This window comes from Equus caballus, chromosome 8, assembly GCF_041296265.1.
Source record: "Equus caballus isolate H_3958 breed thoroughbred chromosome 8, TB-T2T, whole genome shotgun sequence".
In the NCBI taxonomy this organism is placed as follows: domain Eukaryota; kingdom Metazoa; phylum Chordata; class Mammalia; order Perissodactyla; family Equidae; genus Equus; species Equus caballus.
The window spans coordinates 97,148,299-97,174,403 of NC_091691.1; the positions used below are offsets into that span (position 1 = coordinate 97,148,299).

A 26,105-nucleotide genomic window follows, 5' to 3' on the forward strand; every position below is an offset into this window, starting at 1 on the left:
GGAGTTCCTTCTGGCTCCGCCGGGAAGACGAGGCTCGGTCAGGAGAAACAAGGACATGGACATGCTTTATGTGGGAAGAGCACACATGCAAACTCTGCCTTACGACCTACTCTCACTCTGACTTATTTCTCCTCCCCCATATAAGCAACTGCCTCTTATCTGGCTGGGGCTGATGGAAACCAGATGTCAATTAATCCAAGCTCACCCACATCTCTGTCCCCCTTGGGCATCGCCATAGGAGCTGATGGCAGTCGCCACGACAGCCAACTGTTGTACCTCTTGTATTTCTCAGGTTTCAGCAGCAGGAGAAGCCAGTGGCGGCAGCAGCCCCCAGAGACGGGTTCTAGAGCAGTCAGCTCCGATTCCCTGGTGAGTGTCTCCTTCCTGGGGCGTGGTGCTAGTTCCAGCTCATGTTAGCTATGAGTCTTTGAGCTGCAAATGATGAAAAACTCGCCTATCACTGACTTAGACAATCAGGATGATTTATGAATTTCAACTTTCAGGTTGAATTGAAAGAAACTGCCATTCTTGTAGGTCAACACTCGTCAAGGTATCAACAGTTTCATATGCTTCAAACCTCATAAAAACCCCTCAGTAGTCTGGCTTCAAGAGAGGCATGATCCAGGAGCGTGGCCAGTTTCTCCAAGGACTCAGATTTTCCCAGCCCTTCCAATATGCTTTTCATGGGGACAGGCTCATCACCAGATCTCAGGAGTCCCTACCCTAGCATGACCTAAGATACCTCATGATGTCAAAATGGCTGCAGCAGTTCCAGACATACATCTTGACACCATATCATCCAGGGGAAGAGAAATGGTCTCTTCTGACAGCACACGCAGGGGAAGGAAGGAGTTCCCCTTTCCCAGGAACACTGGCAAACAGCTCTCTTGCCTCCTTGGTTCTGAAAAAGTGGAATATTTTCCTACTATTGCCAGGAGATGGGAATTTTTTTTTTTAGCTCAAGCTAATCAGGACTCGACCTGGAGCTAGGAGTGAGGTCAATCCCACCCATATCACATAGTTGAGAATAAGGGAGGCTAGTCTCCTCAAAGTCAAATCTGGGGACTGTTACCAGAGGAAAATAAATATTTAATGGCAAAAGAGAGATGTTCCCTGCAGGCTGCTGGCACTGAGGTGAGCATGACCAGAACAAGCCTTTAGACGGAGTAAGCCCCCTGGGGGTTAGCAGCCACCTCAGGGCAGGAAGGTTTTGGGGCCAAGAACCTTACTTCCTGCTCATAGGGGCTTGTGGGCTTCAAGCTGGTCTTTGCTTCCACACTGGATAGTGGCATTTGTACCCAGCTGGGGACACCAAACACAGGCCACGTGCAGCGGTCTCGGATCCAGCTGGCCTCTCGGCACTCCCCACACCCCTGCTTGTGCCTCCAGGCAGCTCTCTGTGCCCTTCTCCACAGCAGTTGTTCCAAATCTCTGTTCTCTCCACCATCTCACTCTCATTCTCAGCTGTGGCTTCAGGAAAACAGAAAACAAGAGGCGGGAATTGCCATTTCCCCTTTCCCTCCTCTTCCCTCACTCTGGTTCCCACCTCCTTGGCCCTTTTAGGATGGAGAGCTCTCCTGCAGGGCTCTCCACCCCGGGACCTGTGGCCTCCAGTCAGCCCCTTCCCTCCACGTCCTCCACCTCTGCCTCGACACAGCGCTTCAGCATTTAAAGATGATTCCATCTCTCGCACCTTTAAAATTCAAATAAGGCAGAAACCCTCTGCCCCCTGCCCATCCCCTCCAGCTGCTACCCTACCTCCTTCCTCCCATCAGAGCCAAGGTTCCAAGTCTCTCCCTTGCGTCCACTGTGACCGTCCCTGCCCCTTCCTCTCTGTGGGAGCTGCTCCCCATAAGGCCCACCATGACTCTCTTGTCGCTGTTCTGGGGAAAATTTTCAGTCGCAGTCTTAGCACACTGTTTCAGAGCACAGACTTCAGAGCCAGCCCAACCGGAGTTGGGTCCGGGCTCTGTCACTTGTTGGTGACCTGGTGAGAGTTCTTTGCGCCACTCTCCATGTCCCTTGCTTCGTCTCTAACACGCAGATGATGGCAGGTTCCTACCTCCATGTGTTAGGAGGAATAGTTGAGGTCATAAACATAACACCCGCCAAAGAGTGCCTGGCCCAGGGCAGACACGATGTGCTGCTATGACGGCAGCCCCTGCTATATCCGTGACCTCCTGGGCCCCTTGGCGATGCCGAGCACTCTGCACTTCTGTGGCAGCATCTTCCTCTGGCTCTCTGCCCTGCGCTCTCCTGGCCTTCCTTCTCCCTGGGTACTCAGCCTCCTCCCAGGCTCCCCTTCCCCTAATGTGGGTTCCATCCATGTCTCCCTAATCTTCTCAGCCTGCTGTCTTCTTCCCAGACGACCTCAGGCACTCACGTGGCTTCAGCAACCATCCACAGCTGATGGATCAGCCCGTGTCTCCAGCCCAGACTGCAGAGCATCGCCACCTCCCAGATACCCAAGCCAGCCTCTGGGACTTCTCCCACTTGCTCAAATGTCTTGACCATTGTGTACCCCCAGTACTTTCCACAAAAACTGGCATATGGTAACTTCTCAATATGCCGAACAGATGGATGGATGAACGAATGGATGGATGGTCTCTGGTTAAGAGATTCAGAATGAGAGTATAGAGTCTCAAGATTACTTGAAATCATAACAATAGTTGATTTCCTGGAAGTAGTGTGAAGAGAGAAGCGCAGATGGCACACGACAGAGCCTCAGGGAAGAACCCCATTCAGGGGGTGGGAGGGCTATTCCTCAGTAGGCCTCCTGGTGAACACAGCTGAGGCCAGTACTTCTCCATCTTTAGGGTGGGGACCGAGATTCTTCCTTTAACAGACTCACTGATGCTGCTGCTCTGCAGGACACATGTTGAGTAGCCAGGGTGCTGGCCTCGTCAATTTCCTTTAAAAATGAATACATGTATATTTTACCACAATAAAAAATAATAATAGTACATAATGTGTTACACTCAATAAAGATATATCCTTTTGCTTTTTTGATATGGACAGATTTCTGCAATTTATTGTTAAGTGAAAAACTGTCTTTCTGATGTGATGCCACTTTCTAAGGGAATATGAGAAGGAATTCTGGAAGAATATATGTTGAAATGCTAATCATAGTTACTTTTAGGTGGCCACCAATTTAAATATTTTTATATTTCTGATTTATATGTCTTTGGTTTCATTTTCTATAAGTATGTATAAAACTAATAACTTTATTTTAAAATTCCCACTTTGAAAACTCTAAATACATAAAAATATAGTTACAAATACATGTGTTTATTCCTAGGCTTAGGCATCTGCTCTTGGCCACCCATCATCTGTGATCTCCAAAAGGAACTCTCGAAATGTAAATTAGATCATATCTGTTGACGCCAGGCTGGCCTCCTTTGTTCTTCTTCAAATATGCAAGGCACATAGCTGCCCCAGGGCCTTTGTACTTACTGTCCCACTCTCAGGAATGCTTTCCACGGATATTTGCATGGCTCGTTCTCTCACTTCATACGAGTCTCCACCCAGATGTCTCCAATTCTCAGATGACTACCTAATCACCCTAAATAAATGACACCCCTCTCCCTTTATATTGCCTACCTCACTTTACTCCTCTCGTCATGCATACTTTTCACTGACATTGCATGAATGTCTCCCCACCAGCATGCAGCTTCCTGAAGGCAGGGACTGTGGTGTCCTGTTCAGGGCTGAGTCCAGGCCGAGACGGCTCCTGGCTCACAGCAGGCACTTGAGACATCACTGGGGGATGGATTTTAGGAAGAGTTGTGACCTGAAGAGGGATGGCGTTTTCTTCAGTCTTACAGTTAGAACTAGTGGTCCTTGATCTGTCGGGAATCACAGGCCCCTTAAGAATTTAAGAAAAGGTACTGATACCCTTGGGAAAACACGCATACAAACAAAACATTTCATGTGATTTTGGGGATCCAATGACTCCCAGGAGCTGCTTCTACATGTTGAAATCTGCTGCCCCAAACCTCAGGAGCCGCTTATTTAAGCCTAATTGCTATTTGTCTAGGCCAGAAGTTACTAGAAAGATCATTCCTTTGGGTTTCTCCCACGGAGAGACAGATAACTACGCCGTCATAGAATGGCAGTTGTTCATGAGAGAATGCACAGAACACCAACACGAACTACAAACGGAAATTTAGAATTTGAGCTTGAGATGGGCAGGAACAAATCAATAGCCCAGATTCTGCAGTATAAATTTCAGTAGGAGCTCTAGCAACCCATCGCTACTTAATCTAGTCAGCAGATTCACTGTCTCTCTCCGTGTCCTCGGAAATACACACCAGCCGACGTCCAGGACACACGGATGCCCTCAACTCCGCGCCGGCCTCCTCGAGTGTCTGCACATCCCTCCCTCCTCTGCCTGGCTGAGCGGATGTTTATCAGTTCTCTTTGCTCCCAGTCTGCTTCCATTAGCCATATCTGTCATTGAAATTTCACTATTTAATTGAATATTGTGTAACCTGAAAAAAAAATACAGTGCAAAAGGAGAGATGTTCCTATAAAGACTGCCAAGACTCAGTTGAAGCCTTTGGAGAGCTTTGATAGAGAAGGTGTTGAAAGGACTGGTTAGGTGCGGACACAACCACTATAAAAGACCAGGGAGAACATCCTAACCCTCTGGGGATGCTGCAGTGCTTACTGAGAGCACGGGAAGCTTCTGTAGGTTCTCATTCCACCCTACAGTAAGAGGAGGGAAATTTTAAATGATGCATTATGGATGCCACCCATGGACCCACACTCAAAGGAAAGCTCTAGACAAATGAATGAACATTTAAATGAACTTAAAATAAAATGATGATGATTTTCCGCTTTACCCGACTTGTTTGAGTAATCAACCATCCAATCACACAGTTAAGGGGGCTCCTACTACATTCTAAAAACAGGGAGAGGGGACAGCCAACCTGAAGTCACAAAGAAAGAAAACCCTATAAGCATTATGGAATTAATATTTATAAAGACGTAATGCCATCAGACCCGTTTGGTTTTCCTCCTGGCATGACTCAGCAAACAGACGGAGAACCAGCGTTCTGTCGTCCTTAAGGAGAGAGGGCTCTAGAACCGGGCAGGGGCGGGTGAAGAGAGAGCCACAGCTAGGCGTTTTCTGGTGAGGACAGCTTCACGAGGACAGACCTAAAAGGGCATGGAATCCTGTTTGACCTTGAAAGACACAGGGAACCAACCAAGAGTGGGCATCACACTCAGTAGAGATGATGCTGAAAAATACTAAACAGTGAAGAGCATTGGAAATAAGGACAAAGATCCACACCATGATTTCCCTGAAAGGATTTTGTTTTCTCTAACACATGAAAACTTCAACCAAAAACATTGAATCATTCTAAATCGTGTTTGCTGGGAATTCTTCTACGAGTTACTCGGTGCCCCATGAGCATGCTTGCACCAAGAGGAGGAGAAAAGTGCTCTCTCTGGTTCTGGCTCGGCCTCCGTGGGGAGCCTTGAATGCTGAAATAATCACTCTTTTCCCAGGAGGAGAGTGTCACTTGGGGCCCCTGAACCAACAGCTTCTAGTTAAAAAGAAGGCTTTTAGGTACTGGGCTTCCTGCCAGGCAAACTTTACCAGCTTGGAAGAGACTCCCTGGGGGCAGGTTTGCTGAAGTCAGGAGATAACTGCAGCTCTGCAGAGATAAGGAGTAACTGAGCAGAAGTTAATCAAACTCAGGTCCAAAAGCACAGAACTTCCCTGACCTTTGGGCACGTAGCTGGCCCTGCCCTCCTCCGTGTTTGCTGCTGATAACCTTGCACCCTCCGTTGCCCTCCATCTCTGGGACGGGATCCAAGACCTAGGCACTAACGTAGCCTTCCATCGGGTTTCACCAGCCCGCAGGATCTGGTGTGCTAAGAATATCAGAGCTTTGTCAGAAGGACACCTTTCTCCACCTCTTGCCGTGCTGAGACTAAACGCACCTGTGCTCCGGTATACAAAACTCGGAGTCAGCCTTCTCACTGCAGTTCTCAAAACTCACTATCCTTAAAGGCTGAGGAGCAGTTTGCCAAGTGCCTTCAGGACTGCCCTGGACTTGGTGCCACCGCCAAGGCTTTTGGGCAAGAGTCATACGGGAGTGGAGCCTCAATAAGAATAATCTGATGATGATGGGGTTAAGAGATTAGAAATAGAGATCGGAGGTGGGAGACCAGCTAAGTGACTTCGGTCATTTATTAGCTTAGTTATTTAGTCAACAAACATCTCCCATGTGCCAAGAATTGGACGAGGCTCTAAGAATACAGCATGCAACAGAAATAATAGCATGGACAGATCCAGGTGGGATGAGCCAGGGATCACTTGTGGCCATAATTCAGAGAAGAGCTGAAGGCCTGAACTAAGGCGATGCAGGTGGAGAGGGGAGATGGGTATTAGGAAGTAGACAGACCATTAGGGCTATCTATTGCTCATTTTTAATTGCAAAAGTCATGCAATTTAATTCAAACAATATATAAATGGACAAAAAATAAAGTAAAAAGTAAGAGTCCTTCCTCTATCTTCACATTCCACACCATAAAGAAGGCCATTTTTAAAAGATTGCTGATTTTAGGAAGTGACGTTGAGGGTGAGTGGGACGTGAAGAACTCTCATTTCTGGCATGAACTGGGTGGATGCTTCTGAGATAAACACTGGAGAAGAACTATTTCTTGGGGGTAGAGGATGAGTTTACTTAGATTGTGTTGAATTTTTTTTTATAATAGCTTTATTGAAATATAGGTCCCAGACCATACAGTTCACCCATTTAAAACTTACTACAATTCAATGGTTTTTAGTATGTTCATAGATATGTGCAAACATCACCATAATCAATTTGAGAACTTTTCCATCACCCCAAAAGAAACCCATAACCATTAGCAGTCACTCCCCATTTCCCCTTTACTCTCCTCCCCAGCCCTAGGCAACCACTTTCTGTCTCTATAGATTTACCTGAACATTTCACATAAATGAAATCATACAACACACGGCCTTTTGTGACTGGCTTCTTTCACTTAGCATGTTCTCAAGGTTCCGCCTCCTTGTAGCATGGATAGTGCTTTTTATTGTCAAATAATATTCCATTGTATGGATATAACACACCTTGCTTGTCCATTTATCTATGGACGAACATTTGGGTTGTTTCCACTTTTGGGCTATTATGAATAATGCTGCTATGAACATTCATGTACAAATTTTTGTCTGAACACCTGTTTTCAATTTTCTTGAGCATGTACCTAGCAGTGGAATTGTTGGATGACATGGTAATTCAATGTTCAACTTTTTAAGGAACTTCCATACTGTTTTCCACACTGGCTGTAACATTGTACATTCCCACCAGCAATGCACAAGGGTTCCAATTTCTCCACATCCTTGTTCACACTTGTTATTGTCTGACTTTTTGATTACAGCCTTCCTAGTGGATGTGAAGTGATACCTCATCATGGTTTTGATTTTCATTTCTCTAATGGCTAATGATGCTGAACATCTATTCATGTTCATATTCATTATCCATTTGCATATCTTCTTTGCAGAAGTGTATATTTTGCCCATTTTTCAATTGTTATTTATCTTTTGAGTTGTAAGAGTTCTTTACAAGTCCCTTATTAGATATATGATTTGCAAATATTTTCTCCCATTCTGTGTATTGCCTTTTCACTGACTTGATGATGTCCTTTGAAACACAAGTTTATTTTTTTTTTCAAAGATTGGCACCTGAGCTAACAACTGTTGCCAATCTTTTTTTTTTCCCTGCTTTCCCCAAGTGCATAGTTGTATATTTTAGTTGTGGGTTCTTCTAGTTGTGGTATGTGGGACGCCGCCTCAACGTAGCCAAATGAGCAGTGCCATATCCACGCCCAGGATCTGAACTGGTGAAACCCTGGGCCGCCGAAGCAGAGTGCACGAACTTAACCACTCGACCACGGGGCCAGCCCCGTAAGTTTTTTATTTTGATGAAGTTTGGTGTCATTATCTAAGAAACCATTGCCTAACCCAAAATCATGAAGATCTATGCCTACATTTTCTTCCAAGATAATTACAGATCTTTTATTTTGTTCCTGAAGTGGCAAAGTAAGAAAACGAATGTGAAGGTAATGCCACTGTTACTTATAAGAATATTACATTTTTCTATCCGGCAATTCTCTAACGATTTCTCTCTAAACAGTTACTGATATGACAGGCATAATCATAAAGGTGAAGTAAATTCAGTGAGCACTAAAATATTAGAAAAATGAAACGAGTTTTCCAAGTTAGTGAATGTTCACCACAGAATAGACATCATTTAAAATTATCATATGAATTTCAAATTTTTTCTACTAGAACTTCTAACTGTTTACTTGTTTCCAGAATTCCCCCATGGCTCCAAGAATACTAAAACAGATTAAATTTTCCAATCTAAAAACGACAACATGCCATTTTAATGGTTTCTTATGTGGAGAGAGGTGAAATTTTTGCAATTGTACATTTTGCCTTGTTTTTCTGGAGGACCTACACTGTAGACACAGGCAAATTTGTTTCATTGCTTCTTTCTTCTTTAAAGGGAACGGTGATGATGGGGTTCAAAACAGCTCCACCTCTGGATGCGTAACTGTCTCTAAGCCAACCCCAAAACCTTGAGTCACCTTCAGCCTGGTCCTGGGGACTCCAAATACCAGCAGATGCAGAGCTGGCTGGGCACAAAGGGAGACCACTTGTGGGACCAGATGCTCTGCTGCCCACTACCCTCCTTAAAACAACTACCTTTGAGGCCGGCCGAGTGATTAAGTTCGTGCACTCCACTTCGCTGGTCCGGATCCTGGGTTTGGACCTATGCACCACTCATTAAGCCATGCTTTGGCAGCATCCCACATAAAAGAACTAGAATGACTCACAACTAGGATATACAACTATGTACTGGGGCTTTGGGGAGGAGAAAAAGAGAGGAAGATTGGCAACAGATGCTAGCTCAAGGCCAATCTTCCTCACCAAAAAGCATAACCTAAAAAAAAAGTAACATTACATAAAGGCACAAAAATCATATAAATTCTAATTATACTACATTAAATCATATTCATCTAAATTTCCATTAACACAAAAAAGTAATACAAGAGATTAATAAAGCTACCCTTATAATCTCTAGTATTAATGAAGTTCTTGAGTATACACTTTAGTGAACGAATTTCACAACAAAACTTTTTCTAGATATAAATGGTAAAGTCACCAGAAGAAGAAACATCTCACCTGGCATAAGTTTTTTTTTCTTAAAGATTGGCACCTGAGCTAACATCTGTTGCCAATCTTTTTTCTTCTTCTTCTTCTTCTTCTTCTCCTCCCCAAAGCCCCCCAGTACATAGTTGTACATTCTAATTGTAGGTCCCTCTGGTTGTGCTATGTGGGATGCCGCCTCAGCATGGCTTGATGAGCTGTGCTATGTCCATGTCCAGGATATGAACCAGTGAAACCCTGGGCTGCCAAAGCGGAGCACACGACCACTCGGTCATGGGGCTGGCCCCTTCCTTGGCATAATTTTAAAACTTGAATATACTCAAAAAAACTTTTCAAGCACCTCACAGGTTTCACCTCCCTACCATAGTGATGTGTCATATGCTCTCCAATAGCAGTGGTTGGTAGGAGTGGCCACTAAAATATTTCTAGATTACTAATTTAGCAAGCACTAATTATTTTTATTTTTTTGCTGAAGAAGATTGGCCCTAACATCTGCTGCCAATTCTCTTCTTTTTCTATGTGGGACACCACCACAGCATGATCACTGACAGACGAGTGGTGTAGGTCCATGCTTGGGAACTGAGTCCAGGCCACCAAAGTGGAGCATGCCAAACCTAACCACTAGGCCACTGGGGCCGGCCCTAGCAAGCACTAATTTCTTGCCTTAACCTCTTCAGTTATACAGTAGTTCCCCCCTTAAGTGCAGTTTCGCTTTCAGTGGTTTCAGTTACCTACAGTCAACTGCAACCCAAAAATATTAAATGGAAACCTCCAAAAATAAACAATTCATAAGTGTTAAATTATGCTGCCCTCCTGTGTAGCACGATGAAATCTCGCACCATCCTGCTCCCTCCAGCCTGGATGGGAAGCATCCCTTTGTCCAGCAGATCCACACTGTGTAAGCTACCCACCCTTAGTCCCTTGGCAGCCATCTCGGTTATCAGATCGACTGTCACGGTATCGCAGTGCTTGTGTTCAAGTCACCACTACTTTACTTAATAATGGCCCTAAAGTGCAAGCGTAGTGACGCTGGCAATTCAGATGTGCCACAGAGAAGCTGTAAAGTGAAGTGCTTCCTGTAGTAAAAGGTGAAAGTTCTTGACTTAAAAAGATCATATTCTGAGGCTGCTAAGATGAATGGTAAGAACAAGTCTTCCATCCATGAAACTGATGGAAAAAGAAATTGATGCTAACTTTGCTGTCACACCTCAAATACGTATGCACAGAAAAAAACATACTATAACAGGGTTCGGTACTGTCCGTGGTTTCAGGCATCCAGTGGGGGTCTTGGAATGTATCCCCCACGAGAAGAAAGACTACTGAACTGCTTGTTGCCCAGACACAGCCTTCATAATGACGCCACATCTTGAGCAGTTAACCAACTGCTCTCCCATCCTAGAGAAAAAATTGAGGAACTTTACATGTAAATCCTTGATATGTAAGCATCAAAAAGCAGAATGATGGTCTCAAAAGTCATTTTTAGTGATCTACTGACCTATCCATGATTAAACAGTCATGAGAGCGTGCATATATCAGCGTGCCTACTGACCTGTATTGTCTGTGGATGTGTCAAACCTCAGAGGTATACATTTCAGAACACTTTAAGTCCATTACAAGAGGCATGATTTTGTTCCAGGCACACGTTTATTAAAATTTGAACACAAGATTCCTCTGCAAGATATTTTCCCATGTGACACAGCCTCCCTTCCCCACCTCAGCCTCACGATACTCTAAGTTTCAGTGACAAAAGAGGCAAACGATGATATATGCCATTGATTATAAAAAATCTATACTCTGAAATAATAAAAAAATTCCTTTCCAATGTGTTTCAGTTATTTCTGAAGAACTCCACTGCTCGCCAGTCGGCTAGCATGCCATCGGAATTGTGCAGTCCTAGCTAACTACAAAGTTCCTACAGTCTAAAAATTCATACCTCAAGTTTCCACATTTAAAAGGAAAAAGGCACAGGGCAGAGAATAACAAATGAAGACAGGGTGACTGAGTCAGTCCCCTGGAGCTCCAACAAGAAAGCGAACAGAGCCGTACCAATCCCTCAGGGCTCATCGCCGGCAGCGGAATCTCTTCAAAAATCAGACTCTAAATGTCCCAATCTCTTTCAAATTGGTCTTTTTACAAATTAGAGAATCAACATTTCCTCACAAGAGTACATAAAGAGTTTCACCTCTGAATGAGGAATCTTTAAAACTTCAGAACCTATATAACTGAGACCTTCTTCAGAATAATATTTTTAAGGTGAGAGAAATGACAGTTGTAATGTCCTCTTGTGGTTCACGGGTTTCTGTTTATGCTGCTGGTGTTTATTCAGCAAAAAAGAGATGGAGTCTCTTTTCTAGGTCCTACAGGCCACTTTCTCCTTTTATCATCTATTTCAAGTGCAACAATTATTAGAAATCTTTAAGCTATAATTTCTGAGCCTTTCTTAATTTCTTTGAAAAAGGAACTACGTTGGAAACACGCAATGCTGGTTACTCAGTTAGATGTCAGGAAGCACAAGGAGAGATCCAAAAATGCTCCCGTCCTCCAGGCACAGACGACTCGGGTCTGAATAACTAGCACATTACATGACTCTGCTAAAAATGAAAGATTCTAAATGTTAAAAACAATTATATACCAAAGAGACAGGCAAACGTGGTGGTAAATGCTAAAAGCCAGACATATCTTTAAAAGATCATGCTCACATTAAGTAAACTATGTAGTGATAGAACATCAAAATTAAGTTGACGAATAAAAAGGCACATTCTAAAAGCTCAGGAGTAGAAGGAATACGACAGTTCTTTTTGGTTTGTTTTATTTCTAAATGTAGGAGGAAAGGCAAACAGGTGTATTAAAATTATTTTTCGGGTGAAGGTTTCTGTCAGTCAAAGCAGTTAACACTGGCTTCTTTCTCCCTGGTCCAAAGCAGTCTTTTCTTTCATTGGCTTCTGAGAACGTATTTAGTCTTCCGCCGTGTAGATGCGATACATGAGGGCTACGACCACTGCTGAGATGGCTGGGATCACCCAATTGGTCCACCAGCTGGAAAGAAACAGCAATGATGCTTGTATGGTGTTCGATGCAGGGGACTCAAAATGTTTGCTCCTTCTGATTACCATGAAAACCAGTATGGCATGTTTTTACTACCCTTCTAACCTATTTGGATGAAAAGACAACTCTTGAGTTGCCAAAAGCGATGCAAGTGCAGCACGTGCCCTGGTGTACCGGCCATTCTCTATCCTCCTGGCCTTATGAGAAGACTAATGAGCCTCCAGTTCCAATTAAATCTATCCCTATAACTTATACAAACAGCTATGAATCACTCCCCCAACAGACGCTACTAGGATGAGTGACTTTTCTAAAGGGCATCAACGCTGGGTTACGTCAAGTTCACGAAAGTGAATATGCCTGACAGGGTTTACTCTAGTTACATATATTAACTAAGAATTTAAAATGGCAGTAACTTAAGAAGCAGAAGACCAAGGTTCTCATTTTGGGAGAGCCATCAGCAAGCTGTATAGCCAAGGGCAAATCATGTCCCCTGAGCTGTAAGGTTAAGGGTTTTGAACCACATGATAACTAAGGGTGCTATCAGCACCACAGCTCTGAATTCTGGGATTCTGTTTTGAAAGTCTAGTCTTCACACGTGCGTGGATTTAACATGTTATGAAGCAACACACCCAAACTACTCAATCTGCGGTCCATCAGTGTAAATTCACGAAAATCCCTAACTTACACACTGTTCAGTCCTGATGCATAGAATTTTTGATGAAGTATAAATGACAGATTATGGATTAAATCAGGGACAGAGCTAGGAGGATCCTCCATTTAGATCTGAACCTGTAATTTCATAGAAAACAGAAATAATGTATAGGTTTTAGACTCAGAATAAAGCCAGATAATGCCTATGAATACATTTATTTTCTATCATAAACTTCCTATCCTTTAATACTCTGTACATATCAACCCATTCAAAGATCAAGTTCAAATAAAGATTTAAATCGCAAAAGGATTACAAGTGTAATTTTCATCTTGGTGGGGTTCTCAGTTTCCATTTAGAAGGAGATTGACATGTCAGGGAAAAGTAAGGTGAAGAACTGCCTGCAGGCAGGGAATGTACCAGAACACCAACAGACTGGGGCAGTTCAATTTGACAGGGTGAAATAAAATAGGCATAAATGTGTGATTTTGAACTTGGGTCCAAAAAGATAAACATATGATGGCAATGACACAAGTCAATACGGTAGAGCTGCCAAAAATGTTAATATGATCTTGGATTATAATGAAGAAATCTGGTCCTTAGAGCAAGTGATTCACACCACTCTTAGATTACTGGGTTCAATTTGGGGGCCAACATATAAAAGGGACAGAGGAGAGCTGAGCCGTGCCTAGGAAGATATAACCACTACAATTAAGAAACTGATCAATTATCAAATGAGGAAGGAAATGGAATGTTTCCCTGGGGATTAAAAGATTGCGCAGGCCATAGAACTGCCTTGCGGAAAAAAGAAGCTTCAACTTGTTCGGTATGTTCCTTAGGGCGGACGTAGCTGGAGGGTGAGATCTGGGGTCACGCTTAGAGCGTCCACAGCCTGAGCTGTCTGACAGTTTAGGAAGGAATGCCCCAAGCGGTCTGAGGCGCCGAGCCGAGAAGACCACTGGGCTGTCCACAGAGAGGGGCACGGTGGAAGCTCAAGCGTCAGAGAGGCACCTCAGATGCGGGGTGAGGCCCCCCGTCCAACTCTGACTCTAGGAGCCTTCCAATGCAATGATACTTGGAAAGAAAACTACCACATACCTGGAGTTGGAATCGACAGTAGTAATAAGAGTTTCCTGAAACACAAGAGAAAAAGTAACTTAAAGGGAACATCTGAACATCTAGCCAATTGACTGAAAACCTGTTTTAAAATAAGAACACAATATTTTATTCAATGCATTCTTCAAAAAATGTTGAAAGGGAAAATCACATCAAATTTCTTTTCACTAAAATGCCTAATTTCACCATTTTTCTGGATGAAAAAATTTAAAGAATTATCTATATTTAAATTCCTTGTGAACATAATGTAGATAATTTGAAAAAATATCAAAAATTACTAGGCTACATAAAATATCCTGCACACAACAGACACCCAAATACTTTAATGTAGAAACTGAAAACATATCATTTACCTATACACACAACCCCATCGTTATCTTTAGGAAGAGCAGTTTAATTCTTCAAAAGCATGAATGAAACATTCAGTAAAAACACCAGTTATTTCATTCAAATCTTATATGAAGTGTCTTCAAATTATATTAAAAGACATATCAACGAAAAAAAAAATCAAGAACTGTCATTTAAATTATAACACTCTGAACCACCTTTCCTGGCCTTCTTTACCTCTGACAGGACAGTTCTAGAAAGACTCTAGAGGCCTCAGGGATGGACCTCACACTGTCAGCAGCCAAGAAACCTCCAAATGAGGACACTCTGTGTGCGGGGTCTTTCACAGTTATGGCTTGTCTTACCTTCCAGAACTTTCCGAGAGAAGCTCTGCTTGTCAGTATCACAAAAGTGAACTAAGGACAGCTCTGGAAAAATGCATACTTCCCCAAAGAGCTGAATAACTAAGGCCTAGCGAAATATAAACTTTTCGGGCTTGAAGACATGTTAAGAAGCATTCTTTTGACATTCCACGCAGCAAAGTATTAGTGCCTCAGAGGAAGGCAGCCACGAATCAGTCAGGAAGCTTCATCAGAGTCTTGTCTCTGCAGCTCCCCAAGGCTGATCGCCAGCAAAGCCGTCAGTGGTTTGCAGTGAGGCAAAGCGACACTCAGCAAGGTGTGTTACAAAACTCCCATAAAAGGGCAGGGACCTTTCAGGGAGGAGCAAGCAAAGCAGTTAGGGGACCCACCAACCTGGAAACACGGCCTTTAAGATTCCTGACACGGTAGGGGGAAAAAAATAAGTCATTTAAAAAGAAAACCGCACATTTATTATCTTTTTAAGCAATGTTAAATCTTAGCAACTACGAAAAGCATTCATAACTACTGCAAGATTTTTCAAATTTTGCACATATGAATAAAATTAACACGGATTACTAGAAATAATTGGACAATGCAAAAATATTATTTAGCTATTAGAAGAAAGACATAATCAGTTCCGAAAGTGAAACACAACATCTCACTAGGGCCAAACATTATTGCCACACTAGCCAGTTAAGGCTGAAACGGTAAACAGGAGGCAAACATGGATCTGTTATTTTGTTACATCGAGCACATGCATTTTACCAAACATGCTGACAGCCCTTTATGGAAACTCGGCTGGCCTGTCCTTCCTCCACCTTCATCACTGCCATGAGTGCTAACACTAAACACTGCCACTGCATCACGGCCACCAGCAACAACAATGATATTCTAAAGAGCTGAACTTCAGAAGATCATACACATTATTGATTGCTTATTATCTGTTAGGCTCTTAACCTCGGCATGCTTGAGAGTTAAAGCGAGTTTGAATTACCACTTAGCACTCCGATGAATAAGGAAACTGTCTTTCCTGCCCAACGCCCTGAGGCACCTGAGTTGGGTTTCCAATATCTAACTAACAAATATGTTAACAACAAACAGGGAGCAGAGACTATGGTTTTTATTATGGGCTCGGCCACCTGTTCACTCCGTGACCTTGAGGGGTTCAGTTTCAAGAAGGAAAAGGTTAATAATTAAAACAGTACAGGGCGAACTCTATACAAAAGCATGTAACGCCATCAAGCTTTTGCAAATCAAAGTCATGGCATTTGTAAGCTCATCTAACTTAGTCCATTCCTTAATTGGAAAGCCCTCCTAAAAATACTACTGACAGAATGAAGCCTTTCATGCGAAGTCAGAGCCTATATAAGTTTAAGAGACTGCAACTGCCAAGCCTGAAATGGGTGGTGGCTGTGGTTCTGCAGTGTGTGACCCTGAACAAGGGCAAAGCTTGGAATAAGTTCTGAGCTTCACCGTCTTCACCTTCCCTGGAACGTCCACAGATCCCACGGAAATATCGTGAGAATCAAATAAAGTCATTTACACAGCAATGCTTTGAAAACTACGACCAAGAAAAGGTGCTGCTGCTACTGATATCCTCCATGTAAGCAGATCTGGCAGACATGGATTTGTTTAATTACAAATGCATCACTTCCATGTTTACAAATACCTTAAAATTTGGCAACCTCACATCATGTTTTCCTTTGGGCAGATTCAAGCTAATCATCTTTGCTGCATCTTATTTCACAATTCAACTACATATTGTAAGTAGGCAACGTGTCAAAAATCCAGACCACTGCATAGTTTTATCAGCCTGGAGAGAGATCGATGGTTACACAGACACACACAAGAAAAGAAACATCTAAGAACACTCTTCTTCTGGTAAACTAAAAGCAGAAGAAAGATAAATCTGGAAGAGTGGTCATGTGTTTTCTTTCATGGTATTTGCTTACGGCCTTGAGGTAAAACACCAAGTTCTTGTCCCGCATTCCCCCAGTTCTGCTCTAAGGTAAGCAGAGTCACATATGTCCTACAAGCAAATAATGGAGGAAAGAGTCTGTCTTTCAAAAATAAAGCAGTTATGGTAAGAGGCCTCAGCCCTAACTCGTGCTTTCTGCTTGTGGGCATGGTGGTTCGGGACGCGGTTGGACCTACGTTAGATCTGAGTCCATGCCATGAGCCTCATCCTGTCCTTGCTTTACCACAGCTGAGTGACCTGCACCAACCTTATAAACATACCGAACACCTAACAGGAAAAAATATACTTTTTCCCTGACAGACTTTGGAGAAAAAGCAAAAACGTCACACATCACAGAATTTCAGGGGGCCAAAAAGTGGCCTCAAAGAAAGTGCTCAAGTCATATGAACTAACAGCAAGGATTCTAAGCAATCGTTACAGAGGCAATTAGAATTCTGAAGTCCATTTTTCATCTTCCTGAAGGATTCAGATCACCAACGTTGAGCTTAAGCCTTTTTTAAACAGGAGAGAATATAAAAGAAATTGCTCTGCACGAAGCAGCCTTACACACGACTTTTACCGTACTGTCTAGGGTGTTAAGGTAAACACGGCCTTTATACTCTGTTGAGTTAACTGCTTTGATTTTGTTGTAGATTTAAGACAATGTCCTGCCAGCAACAGCAGTAAACTGAGTTCCCCAGTTCTTAACGCACGCTCTGTCAAGCCTGTTCCTGTACTTTCTCTAATAAAACCGAGCGCATCAACCAAAATGGAAAAATTACGCTCTTTCTGTTGTTTGTTTTAAGAAAACTTTCCTCCACAGTCTTTTAATTACAGGCCAGCAACTATTCTGCCTATTTGTATTTCTCAGGAACTTTGGCTGCTGTCACCAATTCTTGCTAAGATTTATCTTCAAATATAAGTGACATGATCAGCTCAGAGAGAAGGGCTAGGGAACCAGAGGGTAAAACCAAGCGTTGCTAAAATTATTTTCCTTTCCTAAGGAAAATGCATCAAAATGTCATTATTTAATTAACATTAAATTCATCCAACAAATATTTTTGGAATACCTACTATGTCTCAGAGACATGGAGATGAAGAAGACATAGGCAGTGTCCTCAAAGGTTTAAGCAATAAGACCTCAGTTCAATCATATTTTAAGTTCTCTGAAAATACGACTTGTGTCAAATCTTTCAGATCAGAAGCACAATGCTCCTTATAAAAAGTAGCTCTTCAGAAGGTATCTATGATGAAAAATTGTTTTAAGTATTGAGAGCCTTACGAAAATAACACACAAGCTATCCTAACAGAACGTAATGACTACTCTATACAAATAAACTTGGCTGAGCCAATAGGTTACAAATTCATCTAACCTAGAAAGGTCATGCTGGCCTTTGCCTTCCAGTTTGACAGAAGTGATATACAGTGAAGACAACTATAGCAACTGGGGCATTTGAGTTGGTCACACTTACCACAGGCTTGGCGATCTTTGATCTGTCATCCTATAATAAAAAAATAAGGCACATTATGGAATGAAAGACATCTACAAAAAGTACCATTTTCAAAGTGCTTGCTTTTACTGAGATTTTTAAAAACCTTACTACTTAGTAATTAGCATTTTGGGTTCATCTATCTAGGTTGTTAAAAGCAAAGTTTGATCCATGTGACTTGACTGCAAAAATTAGTAGCAGATTAAGTGTTGACAGAGATTTTCAATCTAGAGTTCCAAAGCTGAGAACAGCGCCATGGTAGTCATATTTTATATGCTGATGTATATTTACATCGATTAGACTTGGATTGTGATCTTTAATTCAGGAAGCAGCTGAGACCTAATTAGATTCTTCCCTTCCATCCTCTCAAATTCCCTTGGCGGGATGTGTCTGCATGTATGTGCGTGTGTGTATGTGCATGTATACGTGTGTGATGTGTATCTTATTTGTGTGATAACCTCAGTGAATTCCCACAATCTCCCACTTACAGGGTCATAATGTACTTAAACCTCCGGCCAAAGTGGTCCAAAATAAAGCACATCTAAAGGCTGACCATAGGTAAGCCCAGCAGGCAGGTGAGGCAGAAATGCTGCAGTGCTGGCCTGCAAGCCCACTTGCTCTACCCCACGAGCTTTGAAATGGAAAGAATAAGGAAAGGATCAAACATTTGAAGGGCAGGCCTCTCTGATGACCATAAAACCACTTCACTTTTGAAGTATGAAGAAGGAAATATGTCGGCAAATAAACTTTCCAGATAAATGAAGCTTACTCTCTGAAAGTATCATCTCCTACCACGAAAAAAAAAAGACCTCCCCACTCAAAGGAAATTGTCCTACAATGGATTTCCTATCTTCAGGCCTCCCACAAAAAATCTGGCTTAAGCTTCCCCTCATTCATGGTCAGTACAAGAAGCATCAATCATATATACACAGGACTTTTCCTATATTTTGTTCTCCATGTGCTCACTTGGGTTGAGGCTGTTTGCCAATGTTTTTTTCTGGCTAGAGAGCCCCCTTCCAGTAGCACCTCAACCCGCTTCTGGTTGGCTACTGGGAATGCACCCCAAGCTGGGAAAGCAGGAGGGAGGGCATCGCTCTGAGGAGTCCAGGCGCTCTCTAGAGGGAAGGAGGGGAGCTTAACGTGCAGCGTGGGATCCGCCTGTCTGCTCGGGATGCTGGGAGAGCTCAGTTACTTCTTTCCAAGTTTTCAAATACATTCCTGATAACTTCAGTTGACGGACTTGCAAAGTTTTACATGCTCATTTCAAATCGCCACAGAAGAGCCTAAATTCATATGACGGCCCTAGATTTGTATAAAAGCTAAATGAGGCCTGTGTTCTTTTTAAGTCAGTCCATGAATCGGCACCAAGGGTGATGTTCTCAAAGGTCTGGAGAAGTGAGAGGAATGAGGACAATGTGTGGGTTTTACAGAAGGCAGAGTTCATTCATTTAACATAGCTGATTTCTAAAAAAATTTTAAATTATATTTTAGAATTAAAATATCTTCAAACTAATGAAAGAAAAAGGGAGCTTCTTAAGAAAAATACTTTGGTCAAAAAATAAAAAAAATAAAACTATGCCCGGTTGATATCCCCCACCTTCCACCATTTGCTGCTCCCGGCACTTGAGGGTCTGACACGCACTGCCCTCAGCACACGGCCTTGGGATTCAAGGATTCTGACTCCAAGTGCCAGCGAAAAATGCAACCAGAGAGATGCAAAGAAATTTCCGGTCAATTTGTTTATGACGAAAACGCTGTTTTAAGATCAGGAGAAATTGTCTTTGCTTTACCCCTTTTTAAATTCTGTAACATGAAAGTCTACAGATTTGAATACGGTCAACCAACAACTTTAAAGAGAAATAAGTAAAGGCCCCCAAAAAGGTACTTACTGGATGAAGTTCTCCAATGATAAACGTTTTGGACAACTCTCTAGCATCTGTAGAGTGCCCGATATCCTCGAAGTTCTCAGTAGCATCACCTCCAGCTTGTTCTCTTAAGACTTCTTCCCCACCAGGATGCTGTTCAAAAGATAGACATAAAAAATAAATATTTTTCCCAGGCAAATGAATTAAAATGAAGTGGCCAGTTTTTTTAACCAAATAGGCTACTCCAGAAGTCACAGATGGCAATGCATGAGGATAAGTCATCCATAATGTGGATAAGGAGATCATAGTCCTTCGTAGTCAATTTCCTTCTTGGAAGAGCAGCAGAACCTTTTGCTAACAGAAAGAGGTCATTTCCCCAGGTTATTCGTATGGCAATAAAAGCATCAGGTACATATTTTTGATTCTTTGGGAATGTCCTCTTTGCTTTTCCATAGAGCTCTCAAAATTGCTCTTCTTAATCTTTACCCAGTCTACTTTTTCTTGAGTCCTATACCTTGACCTCCGACTTCTTCGGGCTCAGTGTGGATGGACACCATTACACCTTGGGTGATAATTCACCTCTGAAAAGCACCCTGCGTGCCAGCAAAGTACAGGCAGCGTATAGCCTGTTGGACAGGCAAGCCAGTCCCCTGCCTCTTGCAGAACTTACCTTCTCGTAGGAACGAAAAGAAAAGCAGGCAGGTGCAGGAGCGACTTGCTCAAGAAGCTGCCATAGGGATCCATCGTCGACAGGGAACAACAGAGGCAGAGGGAAGAGTTCATTCTATCGGGTGGAGGGGTGGAAAGAGCCCTTTGCATAACGGAAGCATTTTAGAGTGCCAGCTGCTTTAACTGGTAAAACAAGGACGGTCACGACGCAGGAGGGGAGACTGACAAGTGGGGCCCAGTCACAGGATATCTGAAGAAGTCCAGAGGATCTCAGGCAAGGGAAGGAGTTCTCTGTCACGTAAAAAGAAAGTAAGTGCTTGGTCATACCACCCTAAATACTTTTGTAGGGAAAAAAACCTTCTCAAATTGAGCTTTAGTATTTCCTTAGATCAAATTCACCGCACCCTGAGCAAATCACCTGGAAGAGTCCAATAACTGATTAATTCTCCCCTGCATGACGGACTGCGGTCTCTTAATTTCCTCCAGTAAGGGAAGACACAAAAGCACCTAACATTTTAGAAAGGTGGACAATGATTCTGTTTTGAAACCTGTTTCTCCTCCTCTTTTGTTTAAACCAATCTAGTGCTAAAGAAATCAACTTTTTTTCTCTACTATTTGTAAAAGTTATCCATCCACATTACTGAAAAATAGGAAAGCACAAAAAGAAAATAAAAATCATCTAAATCACTCATAATCTTGCCATCCAGACAGAGCTGGACACACATATATGTACATGTGTGAAAATTTTAGAAAGAAAACCATGATCATTACCTTAGTACACTGTTTCATTAGACAAAAAGCAGATAACAACACACAGTACAGAGACAGTACTGCCTAGTGGTCACTACTACTATGTGAACTTGGGAAAATAATGGTACTTGTCTCCTATCGCTTTTGAGGATTAAATGTGTTAATATAGGTGTCTGACACATAAAATATGACCAATAAATATTATCCAGCATTTTTTTTTTTTTTTAATTCACAGACATAAAATTACATTTTATTGAAAAAAATCAAAACAACATCATCTAGGAAAAAAGGTACAAAAACTGAACACGCTCACTGTTCATATAGATGATTAATATAGAAATTGCTGTACACTTAAATTTTTTTCTTCTGTGATCATAGCTAACCAAAGTTATGAGGGAAATAGTGATTCCCTATATTAAATGCCTATGTGAACACTTTGAATGTACACATGTTTATCAGCATTAAAGCTTTTAGTTGACAAATCCAGGTTGGATTGTTAATAATGTTATAGGAGATGATGTATATCTAAGTTGTGCCTATGTTTTGTTTTAATAACATTCATAGTAGAGTGTCTCTGAGGTAAACTGACAGAAATGGAAGAGATTTTAAAATAATTTCTACATACTAAGGATATTCATTTTTAACATGATGAAGCAATGATGCATTATTTTCAAAGTGCATTTTAAGTCTTTCATTGGTAATGAGCTCCAACAGTTTATGCTGTAAAATTATTTTTTTTTTTTTTTTTTTTTTAGCATCTCAATAACTTGTCCTCTGGAATTTTTTTTTTTTTTTTTTTTTATTAATGTTATGATAGATTACAACCTTGTGAGATTTCAGTTGTACATTTTTGTTAGTCATGTTGTGGGTACACCACTTCCCCCTCCGTACCCTCCCCCCACCCCCCCTTTTCCCTTATTATCCAGCATTTTTATTAAATATTTTCTACTGTCATTATCTTTTCTCAATATGGCTTTATAAATGGCTACAAAATGTTACATTGTGTAGACATTTCCAAACTTCATTAAATTTTCCTCTATTGGGGGCATTTAGAAGCCCACTTTAAACAAACACCGGAGCCACACTCGAGGTACAGGAGGCATAGGCAGTTGCCTGTCTCACTCTGAAACCAGCCTGCAGCTTCCTGATGCATCTCCCCGTCTGTGGCAATGAAAAACAGGATGTGTTGCTTCTGGAACAGCCTGCTTATTGTTGGGCTCAGACTGAGTCAGAAGCAACAACGTGGGAGATATAAAATGACTAACCTAGCACCCACGACGCATGTCAGTTCAGACTGCTGTTCCCTCCGTGTGGGCAGCTCACCTCAGGCGTTCCTTAGCTTTTCGTGCCTGGTAAGGACACGTGAAGACAGACAAACCTCCGTGAGTAAACTATTATTTTTCGGTTATAGCCTAGCTTCAAAGGAAAATTTCAAATGAGGTTAAATACATGGACTGGCCTTTTACAAAGAGTCATAAAATTAGATAAGTTTTAGAAATAAGAATTCTGATCTTTAAAGTGCCAAAATGGAGAAAGTAAACATTCTACTTCATAGGGTAAACAGCAGTCTTAAACCTGAAACAAAAGGGCTACGTCTCAACTTAATTTCTGATGAAGCACAGGAAAAAAAAAGGATATGTGTGTGTGTGTGTGTGTGTCTGTTTTTATGATTTAAACTTTGCCTAAACCATTTGTAAGGCAGTTTTATAAGTAAAAAAGGGAAAGAGAGAGTGAGAAAGAAATATCCAGGGTTATATTAATTTCACTGACCACTATTTAAGAAAAAATGTAGTATAGAATAAACAAATTGATGCTAAAAGACCTTTGTCCTGCCCTAAGGATTTTTTAAACAATTAGTTAAGAAAAACAAAGACTAAAAATTGATTTTTGGAACAAAATAATGCAAATCTTGATAAGACAGTAAAAGATATGAGATTGCCTTATCACAGTACCTAATATTTTCCTTGAAATATATTTATGATCAGGGGAGGGAGAGAGACAGACAGACACCTTGCCAAGTAAATCAAGTCTGAATTGCGATGGTTTAAAAAGCAATTCATCTTGTTGCTCTCTCCTCACTCTCTTAGCAAATTCATGCTGCAGCTTTAGTAAGCACACATCACATTTGAATATTAAAGGAGGTGATCTGCCTTACTTGTCAGCACTCGTAAATGACAAAGAACTGAGAATGCCAGACGTTGGTGCCATCTTGGTTATTCCCAGAGATGGTGTATGTCAGCGATTTTTGTCCAGAAACTCTCAAAAAACTTACTGCTACCTTTGGAGCAGATTATAGAATTTGGGGATGACTCAAAGAAAAGGCAAGGCTTTGAAAAAGGAAAGCAGAAATGTGACAGGCGAGCGAAATTATCTGAGGATTTTCTGAAAGATTTAAGGAAAAGACCAAAATGCTGTCACTTGCAGGCAAGATTGGAGGTAACAAATGGGGTGAAATTTTCCTTAAGAGTCTGAGCTAAACTGTGGTGAAGTCTGTATCAGAAATCTGTCCTCGCCAAGCACCATTCCCTAGGACCGCCACCCATCCCACCCTGTGGTGGCCAACAGCGGCTGCAGAACCCAAAGAGAGAAAGATGGGAGGGGAAGTCAGGGGTGACATTAAGGAGGACCCAGGAAGGACAGAACTGGAGCAACGATGGGAAAACAAGCCATTTGCACCAGAGCCATCCTTCTAACATAAAGCCTCCCATTTTTCCAGAGGAAGATTTCATTTTCCATTTGTATTATTATGTGAGAAAGTTAATTCACTCAACGCACACATACCCAGCTTCCTCATGTGCCAGACACCAAGGTGTGCCAGACAAAACAGTGAGCACAGAAGGTCACAGCTCCTGCCCTGGGGAATTCACAATCTAACAGGGATCCAACACGAATAATCCACGACTCTACGTCTGCAAGTGAGAATCGATGCTCTGAAATAAAACAGCACAGCGCCACGAAGAACGCGTATAATCCTGAGGACTCAGGAACGGCTTCTCAGATCTGAGACGCAGAGACGGAGTCAGAGTAAAGGAGGGGCAGAGACTGAGTGAAGGAACGTCCAGTAGAGGAAGGAGCGTGGCAAGTTCAGGAGCAGAAAGAGGCTGCCACAGTAGGAAGGAGAAAGGGCAAGCTGGAGAGGGCAGGGCAGGCCACACGGGCTCGCAGGCCCTAGTATCATCATCCTGGGAACAAATGAGAAGCCATTGAAAGGATCTAAGGAGGGAAGGTGACAAAATCAGATTTAGTTTTAAAAATATATCCTGGTCTTCAGAGTGGACAACAGATACAAAGGCAGGAGAGGATCTGAGAAGAACACAGTCTAAAGCCAGTACAGAAATCAGGGCAAAGGACGACAGCAGCCTAGGGTGGGATGGTGGCAGGCATGGAGATGAGACAGAATGTACACAGGACTTGTCAGAGTGAAGATGGTGAATGAGAGACAACACGCATCAGGATGACTCTGGTTTTGGTTTGTGCAGTAGAATGGATGATGGTGCCAATTGCAGGGACTGAGATCTCAGAGGAGTCAGTGAGCCAATAATTCCCTCTGTCTGCTTCTGCAAAATCTCCACTTTATAAGTTACCCAAATATATGCTGCTCTGACAGCATATGAGAACCCCCAGGTACAAACCAGAGAACACCAATAAAATAATTGGAAATAGCTTTCACTTTTTGCATCTATAATTTCAGGTAAATAATAAGAAATACATTTGAAAAGATGAAACACGGGCACAGTCCATAATTCAAAAGACATTAACTGCCACAACCGCTACCCAATCCTAAGGACACTTTCAGGAAGACACGGTAAATTCCTGGGACATAAACAGTAGCGCTGGCTACCAGGTCCTGAAATCACAGCTGGCTGTCCAGTGCTATGGCACAAACCCTGGCAGCAGCTTTGGCACAGTGGATCTCTCCTCTTTGAAGTGCTGTCTTCACGTGGCTTGCAGGACAAAAGCCTCTGCTATTTTCCCTTCAACCTGACTGGCTCCTACTATTCAATCTCCTGATCTTCTTGAAGTCTGAACAGGGGAGCACCTCCCATCTCTGTGCTAGCTCTCCTGGTGATCTTACCTATTATCTAGTCTCTGACCTAGAATATGTGCCACCTGTTCCCTAATGAACACAGTCAAATAACGATCCCTCCAGACTCCCCCTTGAGGCAACAGCCTACTTAACACGTTCACTCAAGGTCTAACGCACATCCCGACATAACATAGCCAAAACTTAAGGTTTGACTTGCCCCCATAATGCACTCCTTCCCAATCTTCCCACTTTCAGTAAATGTTGCCACCATGCACCCAGTTGCTAGAAGTCAAAAACCAGAAGTCAAACTTCATTCCTCTTTCCTTCTTACTCCAATCCATCAGCAAATCCAGCTGCTACCTTCAAAGATACTCAGAATCTAACCACCTCTCCCCACTTGCACCGCCACCACCTTGGACCAAGCCACCAACATCTCTTGGACAACTCCAACCATCTCCTAACCGGTCTCCTGCTTCCTCCCATTCATTCTCACAATCAACTCCCCTTACGGCATCACGCTCCGAAGAGTTTTCCTTGATGACGACGGTGATCTAGGAAAGGGCCGGTGCCAGCTCAGTCCAGGGTGCTGGCTGTAGCGGAAGTGAAAGGAGGTGACGGCAAAGCAGAACAGCAAAACAGG

At 42.4% G+C, this 26,105-nt stretch overlaps 1 protein-coding gene across 1 annotated transcript in view; it reads right to left on the reverse strand.

Moving 5' to 3' along the window:
• Positions 1-12,000: 12,000 nt before the first annotated feature.
• Positions 12,001-26,105, reverse strand: part of CYB5A (cytochrome b5 type A) — a 34,320-nt gene continuing 20,215 nt past the window's right edge. The window contains exons 2-5 of the mRNA NM_001159732.1: positions 20,044-20,172; positions 18,137-18,166; positions 14,001-14,035; positions 12,001-12,244 (exon numbers count right to left, since the gene is read on the reverse strand). Coding sequence (NP_001153204.1) covers positions 12,163-12,244; positions 14,001-14,035; positions 18,137-18,166; positions 20,044-20,172 — 276 coding nt within the window. The 3' untranslated portion in view covers positions 12,001-12,162. The remainder of the gene's footprint in view (positions 12,245-14,000; positions 14,036-18,136; positions 18,167-20,043; positions 20,173-26,105) is intronic.